The sequence below is a fragment of the Centroberyx gerrardi genome, chromosome 3 (genome assembly GCF_048128805.1).
Source record: "Centroberyx gerrardi isolate f3 chromosome 3, fCenGer3.hap1.cur.20231027, whole genome shotgun sequence".
Lineage (NCBI taxonomy): Eukaryota > Metazoa > Chordata > Actinopteri > Beryciformes > Berycidae > Centroberyx > Centroberyx gerrardi.
The window spans coordinates 16849210-16861189 of record NC_135999.1 but is presented as its reverse complement, the minus strand read 5'-3'; the positions used below and the strand labels follow the sequence as shown (position 1 = coordinate 16861189).

Genomic DNA, 11980 nt, shown 5'->3' with positions numbered 1-11980 from the left:
GAGCCTGTTCAATGAGTTCTATTCAGCATGGAGCAAAGAAGAGAAAAACAAAGGGAGTAGGAGGTAGGGAAGGCAAAGAGAGGGCCGCACCTCCTTCAGTCTTCCAGAGGTGAAGGAGGGAGAGAGGACGCTGCGGATCCTCCTCCACTGGTCGTCCTCAGCGATGGACACGGCATCGTACAGCGGCCCGTTCAAACGGAAGTTCTAGAACAGAATGTATTAGGAAATATTCGGAGCGTCAGTATTCCATCCGCTGCTGACAAGAGCCGTAGTTCAACTACAAAGCAGCAATGACTGAATGTTGTAGTCGTATGGTGAGGGAGCTTACTCTGCGATTGGTGAACAAAGAGTAGCACTCCTTAATAAGGACTGTCTTTATCATGGCAGGGTCTGTGATACACAGCACTGGCTGACGACCGTCAAAGATACTAAATATGCCAAGAATAGCACACCAAGTGATCATTCAATCAGACACAAGTCCATTTACACAAGACAGGTACACAAACAGTATAAACAGACATGTGCATGTCCAGACAGGTAGACAGACAGGCAGTTGTTACGGTAAGACAACAATCAGATATGCATATACACACCGGACGATGACACACAGATGCTCAGGGAAAAAAACAAGGTAGGGCAGATGAAACTTGATCGGACTTACCCCCATGTTTTCCCATATTTCTGGAAGCACTCTGCGTCAAAGTTCATGAATCCCTAGGCATAGGAATAATACAGATTATCAGGAAAAAGAGCAGAATGGCTAGTATCACAAAATCAAAAATCAGTTACAATGGTTAATAATACACACACACACACACACAAAGACAGAGGCACACAATGGATTCTGTTTCAAACCTTCCTATAAGCCAGCATGGTGCCGAAAAAAGGGACTGGTTTGGGACCAGGGATGCCTAGCTTCTGAAATATTCCATACGGCCAATATGCATACCTGTGTGTAACAAACAGAGACGGAAGAGAAGAGAAGAGAAGAAGAAAATATTTTCATTTCCATTCACATAACTTTATGGTATGAACACACACACACACACACACACACACACACACACACATATATACATAAACACACAATACAAATTACTGGAGATGTGTTATAAAATGACTCTTACACAAAGATCAGTGTGATGACGGCAACCAGGAGGGTCCATGTCTCAGTAGAGAAATAGGGGAAGAAGCCCATCTCTGTAGGTTTTCTCTCTGCACTCTGTGGTGCCACACGTTTTAAAAAGCCACAATATACAATGAGAATCTTTTAAGCTCTGCTGCACAATCTCTTCGAGTGAGTCACAGGTAAGTGTGTGAGAGTTGAGCCAATGACGGTAGGCGGGGTCAGATGAATGATTGACAGAGTGTGACTGAGCAGATGTAGTTTATGGCTATCTCCATCAACTGTAATATTGCAAGAGTTTGTACACACACACACACACACACACACAGATGAGTGTGTGGCAGCAATAGAGCTTGTTGCTCAGTGCTGCTTGCCTCGGATTTACGACGCAGCCCACAGAAGGGAATGATGTTTTGAAATGGAACTCAGCCCAAGAGAACACACCTCCTGTTAAAGTAGAGGCAGAGTTCAGAGTGTTGACTACAAAACTGAGATCAGGTTGCTTGTACTGAGACAAGCAGGCAAGCACCATGGGCATTCTTTCTTTCATCTCTTTTGAAACATGGACTCTGCTGGTCATATTCATCAGCCTATTTATTATGTAAGGATCAGCTACAGATTTTAACCATGGATTTTATTTGTAGTCCAGGTGAAATGTATAATGAATTGTTCAGATTTCTGATCTATTTCTCTTGGACTATAGACTTAAATTGAGAGAACAAGAGAAGGAGGTGGGTGGTAGATGACCTGTCTGAAAGATACATGTGACTTTGAAGAAATTATTCAACCTTTTCCATCCTGTATGTTTAGGTATGGCTACTGGACTTATGGAATATTTGAGAAGTTGGGGATCCCTGGTCCCAAGCCGCGGATGTACTGGGGCACAGTTGGCAGTCTCGACCAGGTGTGTAGAATCCTTACACTTTCATTTTTGGATTCCTATTTCCAGCTCTTAAAGTACCAACTTTCCTTCCCTGGTTACAACGATGACAGTAATGTTAGCATTAGTGATAAAAATGTCCTCTGTGTTGGCAGGTTTACTACATAGATGACCAAAAGCATTCTAAACAGTATGGGAAAGTATGGGGGTGAGTCCACAAAGCCTTTTAAGTGTATTTATGTGTGTAGCATGCCACGCAAGAGGCCACTATGTTTTTGTGTGTGTGTGTGTGTGTGTGTGTGTGTGAGGCTTTGACCCTTGCACTCCTCACCTGTTGCTTGGTTACTTGGAAAGTTGGCAATGTGTGAATGTAAGCTTGTTCTCCTGCTGCGCTCATTGTAATTCACTGAGGACACGGATTTCAGCTCAAAGGCCCAAAATGTAATCGTAATAACCTTTCATGCGTGTGTATGTCTAGCATGTATGAGTTCAGGAAGCCCATGTTGGCTGTCATGGACCCTGTCATGCTGAAAGCCATCATGGTGAAGGAGTGCTTCTCCCACTTTACCAACCGACAGGTAAGAACACATAAGACCAGGACTGAGTAGAATGAAAAGGAATGAGATAGAAGAGAGTAGAACAAAAAAACAAAAAATGATACAACAGCCTTTGTTCACAAATTGACAGAGGAAAAAAAAAAAGGAAAATAGCCATGTGTCTTCTGCTGTAAAGTAACCCCCCACCCCCCTACCCTAACACCCATTATGTATGAATTTTGGTGGTGGGAAACCCTTGGTATTTCAAATGACTTTGACTTTACACAAATACAAATGTAAACACACAAACACACCTGTGCTGACCAGCCTTCTCCTTTAGAACCTGCGTCTAAACGGGGATCTCTATGATGCAGTGTCTATTACAGAGGACGATCAGTGGAGACGAATTCGTAATGTCCTCTCTCCCTCCTTCACCTCTGGCCGTATAAAAGAGGTAGGAGTCCTCCATTTCCTCCCTATTCACTCTTCACACGTCATACTTTGGTACATTTAAGAGATTCCTCTCCATGTTTCCTGTACTTCTGTTCACTCTGCACTCTTTTCTTCTGTCTCAGATGTTTGACATTATGAGACATCACTCCCGCAAGCTGAGAGACAGCCTGAGGCTCAAGGTGCGCAATGATGAAGTTATCAGTGTGAAAGAGTGAGTAATCCCCGACAATGAATGCTTACCAAATGTTACATGAATTAAACCTATTCCTTTTGATAAATGATAAAACATGATAAATTATAAAACACAAATAATAGTCTTTTAAACAGTGATTTCTAAACATCCACAACCAAAAACCCACTGCCACAAGTCTTAATTTAAAGGCTCAATTGACAGAAGAGAAAACTGGAAGTCTTATAAACTGTCCTGTATAAACTGTCCATTGTCTTATTACTCATTTATGCATATCTTGTATGGTATCTTGGTGGCTCTGTGACCACATTGACAGGTTTTTTGATTGGTTGCAGACCTTTCACCCTATAATATCAGGCATGTAGCTCCTGGGATTGGATGTAGAGAAGAGAGCAGACGATATCCCGATAACAGAAACAATGCCCTTTGAAGCTGATAATGTAGTTGTATTGATGTGGTCAGTTGTTTGTTTTTATTAACTAGTCTAACCAGCCTATACTAACATAGCACAGAGCTCTTCAAATAGCTCTACAAGGGCAAATATGTTCTTTAAACCCTATATTTAAGATTCACATACAGTATTATCCTATAATCTATATCATATGTATTTGGCAAATACAACAATACCGAAAACAGAAGTATACTATGACATATTACATAATAATGTCTATCTATCTGCAGTAATTCAGACCTCAATACCCATCTGTCTTCTATCTTCTAATAGTTCTGGTTTTCATTGTGAAAACTGAAAACCAGGGACATAGATAGAACCAAGAGTTTGGCAAGGCCTCTGCTATGGGTGCTGTGTTGTTGTTCTTACGTTAAGAATGCTGGCTGCAAACATCTTGACTGATACACTGTGTGTGTCCCAGATCCTTTGGTTCCTACAGTTTAGATGTGATGGCGAGCTATGCATTCAGTGTGGATATTGACTCAATCAGCAACCCTTCAGATCCCTTCATCACCCACGCCAAAAACTTGTTCAAAATTCCCTTAACTCTCTTCTTCCTCCAAGGTACACCAATGCTTGTCTTGTCTACCTGTCTTTCCTTGTACTGATATAATCAAGTAATTTTGATAATTATACAGAGGGATAAAATAGAGTACATTGATTTGGATAATGATTTGAGTGAGTGTTAAGTGTTTACCCCGTCCTCTCTTCCATCAGGGATGTTTCCGTTCCTTGCTCCTCTCTTTGAGATGTTGGGATTCTCCTTTTTCCCTAAGTCTGCTACTGCCTTCTTTCAGAAGGTCCTAGAGAAGATCAGAGCAGAACGTGGTAGGGGCTCACACCAGGTTTGGACAAAACACACACACACACACACACACACACACACACATATACACACATACAGCATGAACACATGCATGCATTACACATGCATACTAATGGCTTTGCATGTTTCAGACTCGGGTGGATTTCCTTCAGTTGATGATCAACTCCCAGACAGTCAGTGACTCCAATGGAGAAGAGCAGAATAAGGGTAATTACTTGTTTTGAGACATCACACACACACACACACGCACACACACAAAAAATGTTTCCTTCCCTGAAACCTCCTCTCGTCTCCCTCTGCCCATGTCGACAGGTCTAAGTGATCATGAGATCTTGTCCCAAGCGACGATCTTTGTCTTTGCTGGTTACGAGACAAGCGGAAGCACACTCACTTTCTTGGCCTACAACCTGGCAAGAAATCCTGAAGTCATGAGCCGCCTGCAGGAGGAGATAGACTCTACTTTCCCTAATAAGGTAGAACAGAATCACACTGGGATATGCAAGTTTCTGATAGATCAACATTGTTTTTTTTCATATAACTGAATGGTGATTGATAACTCTGTAGGCTCCAGTCCAATATGAAGCTCTGATGCAGATGGAGTACCTAGACTGCGTGGTCAATGAGTCTCTGAGGTCATGGTCATTTTATGTCTTTTAATTGTACTGACTAGCCAAACAATTACACTTAAAGGAAAAATCCATCCTAAAACCCACTGACAGTAGACATGTGCAGAATGGAACAAGTTCAGGCACGTTATCTGGGGGTTGTTGAAAGGCATTCTGGGAAACATATGAAATGACTAACTGAAGCAGAAGTAGACAAGGCAGATTGAGGGAAAGTGGAGACACCAAAAAAGTAAATTACAACACTTCATCACAAAATAACTGGAACTCCTTAAACATCACAGATTGATGATATATAACAGTGTAAGAGTCTCCCAGGGTGGATTTCTCCTTGATGAAGATAATGGAATATGCCTCATTACTTTCCGAGTCTAAAATATAACTTGTAAGGTCAAATAAAGATTTACTGAAAACATCCTTGTTTTGCCGTTAGGCTCTACCCTCCAGTTGCACGTCTGGACCGTGTTGCTAAATCAACTGTTGAGATCAATGGTATCACTATCCCTAAGGATACAGTTGTTATGATTCCAGTCTATGCTATGCACCGGGACCCTGACCTGTGGCCAGACCCAGAGGAATTCAAGCCTGACAGGTAGCTGCCAGTGTGTGTATGTATGTGTTGTGAGCACTTACATAATGATAACATTGTAATAATACTCTATAACCATTTTTAAGAAGTCCCATTATTGGGTCCCCCAGTAAACGATGATGAAGTAAGCCTGCCTGTCAGAGTAAAGACAGCTTCCAGGAATTTGGGAGTATTTTTTTATTTCATTGAACAAGAGAGTGGTGGAATCATTTCTAAAATCAGACCATTTTATCATTTTCTAATCTGGAGAATGTCATTCATGCTTTTATCTCCTGACATTTAGACTATTGTAACTGTCTTTATTGTGGCATCAATCAAAAGTCTCTTTCATGTCACCAGCTTGTACTAAATACAGGAAGTGGGATTTTAACTGATGAAATCGCATCACTCCAATTCTCGCATCTCCTTACTGGTTACCTGTTTGGTTTAGAATTGATTTTGAGATATTACAGTCGCAAACAGCTTTTAACCCTCTATGAGCCAGCGCACAGCCTCAAATCTTTGGGCAGGGCCCTTCTGGCGCTTCAACATTTTTTAAACGTATTTTATGAGTATGTTGTTTACCTTGATTGTGAAACCACTTTGTAAACTGTTTTTAAAAAGTGCTATATAAAATAAGAATTGAATGATCCCCATAGGAGAATTGGGTCGTTGCAGCAGAAAAAGTAATAGGATTCAGCAGGGAAAATGGCAAACAGAATACAAGTGAAACATGTCGTAAAAATATTTTAAAAAAGACATTTAATTAAAAACCAACAAAGCTATAAAATAGAAATAGAAAATATATGCTGGTGTCAATTTAAACACATTATTATTAGCAGGAAAAATTTATTACTTCTATGTATGAATTAAAGTTACAATTGTTACTGCATTTACTTGGATACAGATGTTGCCTGAATTTCACCAAGGGGATCAATAAAGTCTTATCTTATTGTATTTTATCTTAGCTTATCTAGCAGTCAGGACTGCTTACTTAAATATGGATTTTGAAATAAGTGCTATACGGTATATATAGGCAAGGCAAGGCACGGCAGCTTTATTTGCATAGCACATTTCATACACTGGGGCACTTCAAAGTGCTTTACAGAGTAATAAAAGTTGATGGCATGTTACATATAAATATGCCACCAACTTAATCTAATAAAAATATCACAATGTATACTGTATGAAATAGTCAAACCATTATGAAAATACGATTAATATATGCAGCATATAACAATGAGAGATAATGAATACATTTTATTATAAAGTTTTGGGGGAACACAGGTGGATCAGCAACTATTCAAGTATGCTTTATCTATTTTTCTGATTTATACAAAAAAAGAAAACAATATGGTGTTCATCCTCTTTTCTTGCTGTATGTACTGTATGTGTTTCTAGATTTAGTAAGGAGAACAAGCAGAGCATCGACCCATACACTTACCTGCCGTTTGGGGTGGGGCCGAGGAACTGCATGGGGATGCGATTTGCTATGGTGATGATTAAACTGGCCATGGTGGAAGTTCTACAGAACTACAGCTTCTCCGTCTGCGAGGAGACAGAGGTGACACACTCAAATTATGTATTCATGTCTATATTATTACAAAGAATATGCAATGTAAACAGTAGAGGGGCGATACATTTGCTGGACTTCTGTTACATATTTGTAAAAGAGAGAGATTCTACACCTACTTTTTTTTTTTTTTTTTACTAAACTTGTCCATTCCCCAGATCCCTTTGCGGATGAACCCTACAGGCCTGGTAGGTCCGCTGGTGCCAATCAAACTGAAGCTGGTGACACGTTCCACCACCTAAGCAAATGTGGACAAGAATCACAGCCAAGATGTCCAGTGATGAAGATACTAAGACACAATGCACGTCATGCCTGTGCTGCATCCAAATTGTTTAAATGCTTGTGTTATGGTAATATTATGTGTAATAATCAGTAAATGCTGACAAAAAATATTGTAAATTGGTGGTTTTAAAAAACAAGTAACCAGTGAAACGAGGTCAGCATTCTGGAGACGTGATTTTGTCTGCCAGTTAAAATTCTACCTGCTGGATTTTAGTACAAGCTAGAGACATGGAAGTCTTTTGACTGATGCCAGAATAAACAGATAGTGGTCTAGGAGATAAAAGCACTAATTACTTGTGTCCACTGTGCTGATATGGCAGGCTAAACTGGTGAGTCACATGTTTGTGCTGGGGCAACATTAGGTGAGAGGTTACTCTTTGTCAAGCTGTCATGGTTCTCAGAGTTCTTCACTGTAGAGCTGTCAGGTTGCATAACACTACTCAGAAAATCTGCCTTATAAAAGTCAACCTTTAATACCATTATTGCAGTCAATAAAGACAAGATACCTTTGGCCACTAACTACTTCAGCCACACCGTTTCTTTCACTCCTAGTAATCAACTAATTGCAATAACAAATGAAGGCTGCATTATGTCTCCAGAATATTTTTTGTTATGTTTTTTATTACTACTGCATACAAAGTATGTACGCAAAGCTATTTGCCATAAAAATAAATCTCTGCTTCTTTCCATGCTGATTATAAATGGAGGGAGTGGATCACACACAGGGGGCAATGATCACAATAAAGGTTGTTTGGCTGATGATGAAATGTGTGTAAAATCTATTTTTGTAACCTTTTATAGCAGTCTTAGTTGCTTTATAACACACAGCAAACACAACCAAGATAAAGATCAAATTAATCAATGCCACTTTATTTGGTCATTATATAACCTGTACACAATGGCGTGACTCATTCACTCATAAAAGGACAGCGATTATCTGCTTTGAGGTAGATTCAAGTATTCAAATTGTGCTCAAAAGAAAAACACCTCCCTGCTGCTTCAAAAACACCTAAAAATTGGAGTAGAAAACAGTCTATTGCACAGGAAAGAATCCACCCCTGTGAGAAATATCCACCATGGAGAGAATATACTTAGATCACAGCTACAACTCATCCTCATAATAGAGCTATCGGCCATTTTTCAATCAGATACACACACAAGTGTGGTAAAGTCATTCTGGGAGCAGATGTCAAAAATAAAAAGAGGCACGAAAATCTCTTTCCCAGTTCTTATCCTTTTCCTCCTTTCTCCTGCTTTCTTCCTTCCTCTTTCCCCTTCCTCCCCTCGCCTCTTTCTCTTTAGAGGATGGTTTCACCGCTTCATGATCCTTGGCAGTGAAATGAGTAACTTTGGCTCTTTTCATCGGTCCGTAGCCCAGGCCTTTCTGGTCTCTCTTCAGCACAGTTGGCACAGGCTGCATAGGCCCGGCCCCCTCTGGCCCCAGCCCTTTCTCCGGGTCCCAGCCGCAGCGAACCATCATCTTGTAGCTGGCGCTGGAGGGGGGGAGACAGTAGTGGGGGGTGGGTGGAGGACGCCGCAGGCTGAACTGGTGCAGGGTGGAGGAGAGATGCGACGACAGACTGCTGCTGTACCGGTTACCACACACATCGCACCACTGGGGCTGGGGGGCACTGAGGAGAAAAAGCAGAAGAGACAACATGGGTGAGACGGGGTATGTGAAAGTGAACAATATTGTCGTCTGTATTTGACTTGAGGTTGAGATTTGACTTAGGTTGTATAGCCTACATCTGTGTGCGTACTTACCTGCTGTCAGGTTCTGTGTCTTGCTGTGCATTTCTTCCATAGCTTTCCAACTCCTCCAACACCCCCTGGTGGCCCGCTGGGGAAAAAATAAATAAATCGAGGATTCCAACTACACACACACACAAATGTTATGAAGAGTTGTCCAAATGCGTGGGTGTACCTGCCAATGCCAATTCCCTGGCATCCCTGCCCTGTGTGTCAACCACCCCAACCCAGGCTGCCCCTCGCTGCAGCAGCAGCCTCACTGAAGCCCTCTGGCCCGCCCAGCTCGCACACATCACAGCTGTCCAGAAGTAACTATCCTGGAGGGGAGAACACGCATAGACATGTAAATATAAATGAAAAAAACAAAGGCACTGGAAGTCACTTAAAATGAATTGTTTAACCCCTGTGCCCATCTCTCTCACACAAACACACAAAGCAGTCCTCTACCTGGAAGTTGATGTCCACCCCCCTTGAGATCAGCTCTCTCAGCCCAGACAGGTCCCCCTCCTGGGCACAGCGCAGCAGCTTGAGCCCCTGGAGCTCCATGGACCTTACAACGTTACTCCTCTCTCTTGTTCCCATTCTGCTTTGGATGCCTTCACCTTCACTACTAACCCTTCTGTCCACTGTAGTATCCGTCTGACCCTGCTGTATCCCTCGACCACTAATTCTCCTCCTCGCTCGTCTATTGGCCTCTCTTCTCTTCTGTCTACTCTGACACACTCTGCCGTCTTGTGTCTCGCCCGCTGCGCTCCTCCATTCCCCTGGTCCATCACCGTCTTTGGTTAAACTTTCGTAGAACTGTCTAGCCTCTTCTCCACTGAGTATGCTGCTTGGTTGAGGGCTGGACTTTTGTGTTGTACTATTGCAGAAAATATCCTGCTCACTGGCAGGAGTGAAGTAGCCTAGAGCCGTCATAATGGGTGTGCATATGAAGCAGGTTGATAACCAACAACATTCAGTTCTGCAGGTCCAGCAAGGTTTGGCAGGTGAAAAATGTAATCACTAAATGGTAAAGAAATATCGGTCTGATTGCTAGACCTCAACCTCCGATTAACAAATTATGAAAACAGAAATGCTGTTAACAGCATTTTGTCAGGACTGCTTTAGGCTGAAATTCAGGGGTATTTCTGAGCCAACTGCCCTGCTCTTGTACCCCAGACTAGAAGCACTTTCTGAGTGGTTACTGCTCCTGGACCACAGAGAGGCAGTTTTCTATTAGATTAAAAATGCTGATGAACTATGCTTGTTGCTGGAGTCTAGGGTTCAAAATGTTTTTGAGACACCTGATCATGTCATAACAAGAGAGGTCAAACGTCCTGCCCACAAGATAATCACAATGTTGAATCACAATGTTTAAAGCCGAAACAAAACTGACATCTCAGCTCATTTTAACATGTGATAAGTGATATTAGAGTAGATAAAGCTATTGAATCGTTTCCTATGTGCATTTACACCCTGAAAATATTATATAAGCCAGAAAATGTTATGCTTATATTATAACCTTATGACTTATAAGGTTGGTGGAGTAGCTAGCAAGCCACTTGTTCAGTGTAGTAAGGCTATGTGTAACGTTAGCTAAGTGGCTTTCTGGCTTATACTTCGTTCAAATACTTCTCTAACAGCCCTTTCCTTTATTATCTCTAATATGACGTTACCGTGGCTCGACGTAACTATTTAAAATAACATCACACCAGCTAATAACTTAGCTTTGCAGCATTACAGGCATCTGTCAGCTAACAACGTTATCGATCGTTTAGTTAGCTAACCTAGGTTAGCATTAGCTCCTCGATACTTGAGAGGCTAGCTAGTTCCTTAAAGTTGAGGCTAATTCGATAACTTCAGTCATTACCCAATTCGCTTCCAAACTCGAGATTAGGACATAAATATGAACTAAGAAAATTACACAAGTGACGGGCGAGCTAGCAGCGTCTATTGCCTGATTTTTCTAAGCTTGTGTCCAACATCTCTTTCTTCCTCTGGTCACAAACAAAGCTAGCACTAGCTAGCGTTACATGACTGAAAAGTGCGTACTGCCGCCTACTGTACCGGTAGATGTAATGCTCTTTCGTTTCTATATTGCTATCAAGGTTTAGACTATTACAGATTATCCATCTCAAGATCTCATTTCTAATTTCTCAGGGAATTAAAAATACAGCATCACCATAAATGTAAAACATATACAGGCCAGTGATTTAGAGAACAGCACCCATGGAGCTGGCAGGGAGTCAGTGTCCTGCTCACGGACACTGGAGGGCAGAAGCAGAGACTTTTAATTTTTTAAATCCCTATTCACCGTCCATCTCTACACAACACCACTTTCATTCTCTGAGCTCACCATCATTGTCACTATCCCCTTCACCACCTTCATCATCTGTCTCCGTAGATAAACTGGACAACTCCACTGTGTGCAACCTGGACTCATGATTCCTTCACAGATCTTTAGTTTAAGACTATCTGACTATGGACATAATGGACATAAGTCAACCTGACATTGTAATTATTCATGCTAATATAAATGACATCAAACTACATCAATCTGACCTTCACAAAGAGAACTTCACCTCATTCCAAAACAAGCATTCCTCATCCAAACATAAGATCTTCATCTGATCTATTCCCCCACCCACCCCCCACTTCTACAATCAGGGATAAAAGTCATATGTTGTCTGTTCACCCTCAATTGTTGCCTTAGAACTTGGTGTTTTTCTTCCAACCTAGAT

General features: G+C 41.5%; 4 protein-coding genes across 5 annotated transcripts in view; 1 reads left to right on the top strand and 3 right to left on the bottom strand.

The window, feature by feature from the left end:
• LOC139922150 (cytochrome P450 3A40-like) overlaps positions 1-1309 on the bottom strand; it is a 4778-nt gene extending 3469 nt beyond the window's left edge. Inside the window, exons 1-5 of one of the 2 annotated variants that reach the window (XM_078290866.1) lie at positions 1128-1309; positions 856-949; positions 662-714; positions 329-428; positions 91-204 (exon numbers count right to left, since the gene is read on the bottom strand). In XM_078290866.1, coding sequence (XP_078146992.1) covers positions 91-204; positions 329-428; positions 662-714; positions 856-949; positions 1128-1198 — 432 coding nt within the window. In that variant the 5' untranslated portion in view covers positions 1199-1309. Of the gene's footprint in view, positions 1-90; positions 205-328; positions 429-661; positions 715-855; positions 950-1127 lie in introns of those variants that run through there. The other variant, XM_078290868.1, reaches the window with a different exon arrangement.
• Positions 1-1340, bottom strand: part of LOC139925757 (cytochrome P450 3A40-like) — an 11260-nt gene extending 9920 nt beyond the window's left edge. The window contains exon 1 of the mRNA XM_078290869.1: positions 1237-1340. The gene's annotated coding sequence lies outside the window, so the exon portion shown is untranslated. The remainder of the gene's footprint in view (positions 1-1236) is intronic.
• Positions 1341-1599: 259 nt separating this feature from the next.
• Positions 1600-8275, top strand: LOC139923631 (cytochrome P450 3A30-like). Its single transcript, XM_071914433.2, has 14 exons — positions 1600-1727; positions 1937-2030; positions 2162-2214; positions 2485-2584; positions 2883-2996; positions 3118-3206; positions 4058-4200; positions 4354-4481; positions 4594-4669; positions 4775-4935; positions 5027-5094; positions 5519-5677; positions 7055-7217; positions 7385-8275. Exons 1-14 carry the CDS (start codon positions 1657-1659, stop codon positions 7466-7468), a joined length of 1503 nt encoding a protein of 500 aa, XP_071770534.1. The 5' UTR covers positions 1600-1656; the 3' UTR covers positions 7469-8275.
• A 94-nt stretch (positions 8276-8369) lies between these two features.
• gpank1 (G patch domain and ankyrin repeats 1) lies at positions 8370-11229 on the bottom strand. The gene is made up of 4 exons (XM_071914435.2): positions 9705-11229; positions 9433-9574; positions 9273-9348; positions 8370-9139 (listed from the first exon to the last, which is right to left on the bottom strand). The coding sequence occupies exons 1-4, from the start codon at positions 10173-10175 to the stop codon at positions 8698-8700; spliced, it is 1131 nt and encodes a 376-aa protein (XP_071770536.1). The 5' UTR covers positions 10176-11229; the 3' UTR covers positions 8370-8697.
• Between the last annotated feature and the right edge of the window lie 751 nt (positions 11230-11980).

Coding starts and splice junctions, on each gene's coding strand:
- LOC139923631 (XM_071914433.2), top strand. CDS start 1,657: ATGGGCATTCTTTCTTTCATCTCTTTTGAAACATGGACTCTGCTGGTC. Junction 4,936..5,026: donor ACTCTACTTTCCCTAATAAG/GTAGAACAGAAT, acceptor ATAACTCTGTAG/GCTCCAGTCCAATATGAAGC. Junction 5,095..5,518: donor GTGGTCAATGAGTCTCTGAG/GTCATGGTCATT, acceptor TTTTGCCGTTAG/GCTCTACCCTCCAGTTGCAC.
- gpank1 (XM_071914435.2), bottom strand. CDS start 10,175: ATGACGGCTCTAGGCTACTTCACTCCTGCCAGTGAGCAGGATATTTTC. Junction 9,575..9,704: donor GGGTGGACATCAACTTCCAG/GTAGAGGACTGC, acceptor TCTCCCCTCCAG/GATAGTTACTTCTGGACAGC. Junction 9,349..9,432: donor CAGGGAATTGGCATTGGCAG/GTACACCCACGC, acceptor TTTTTTCCCCAG/CGGGCCACCAGGGGGTGTTG.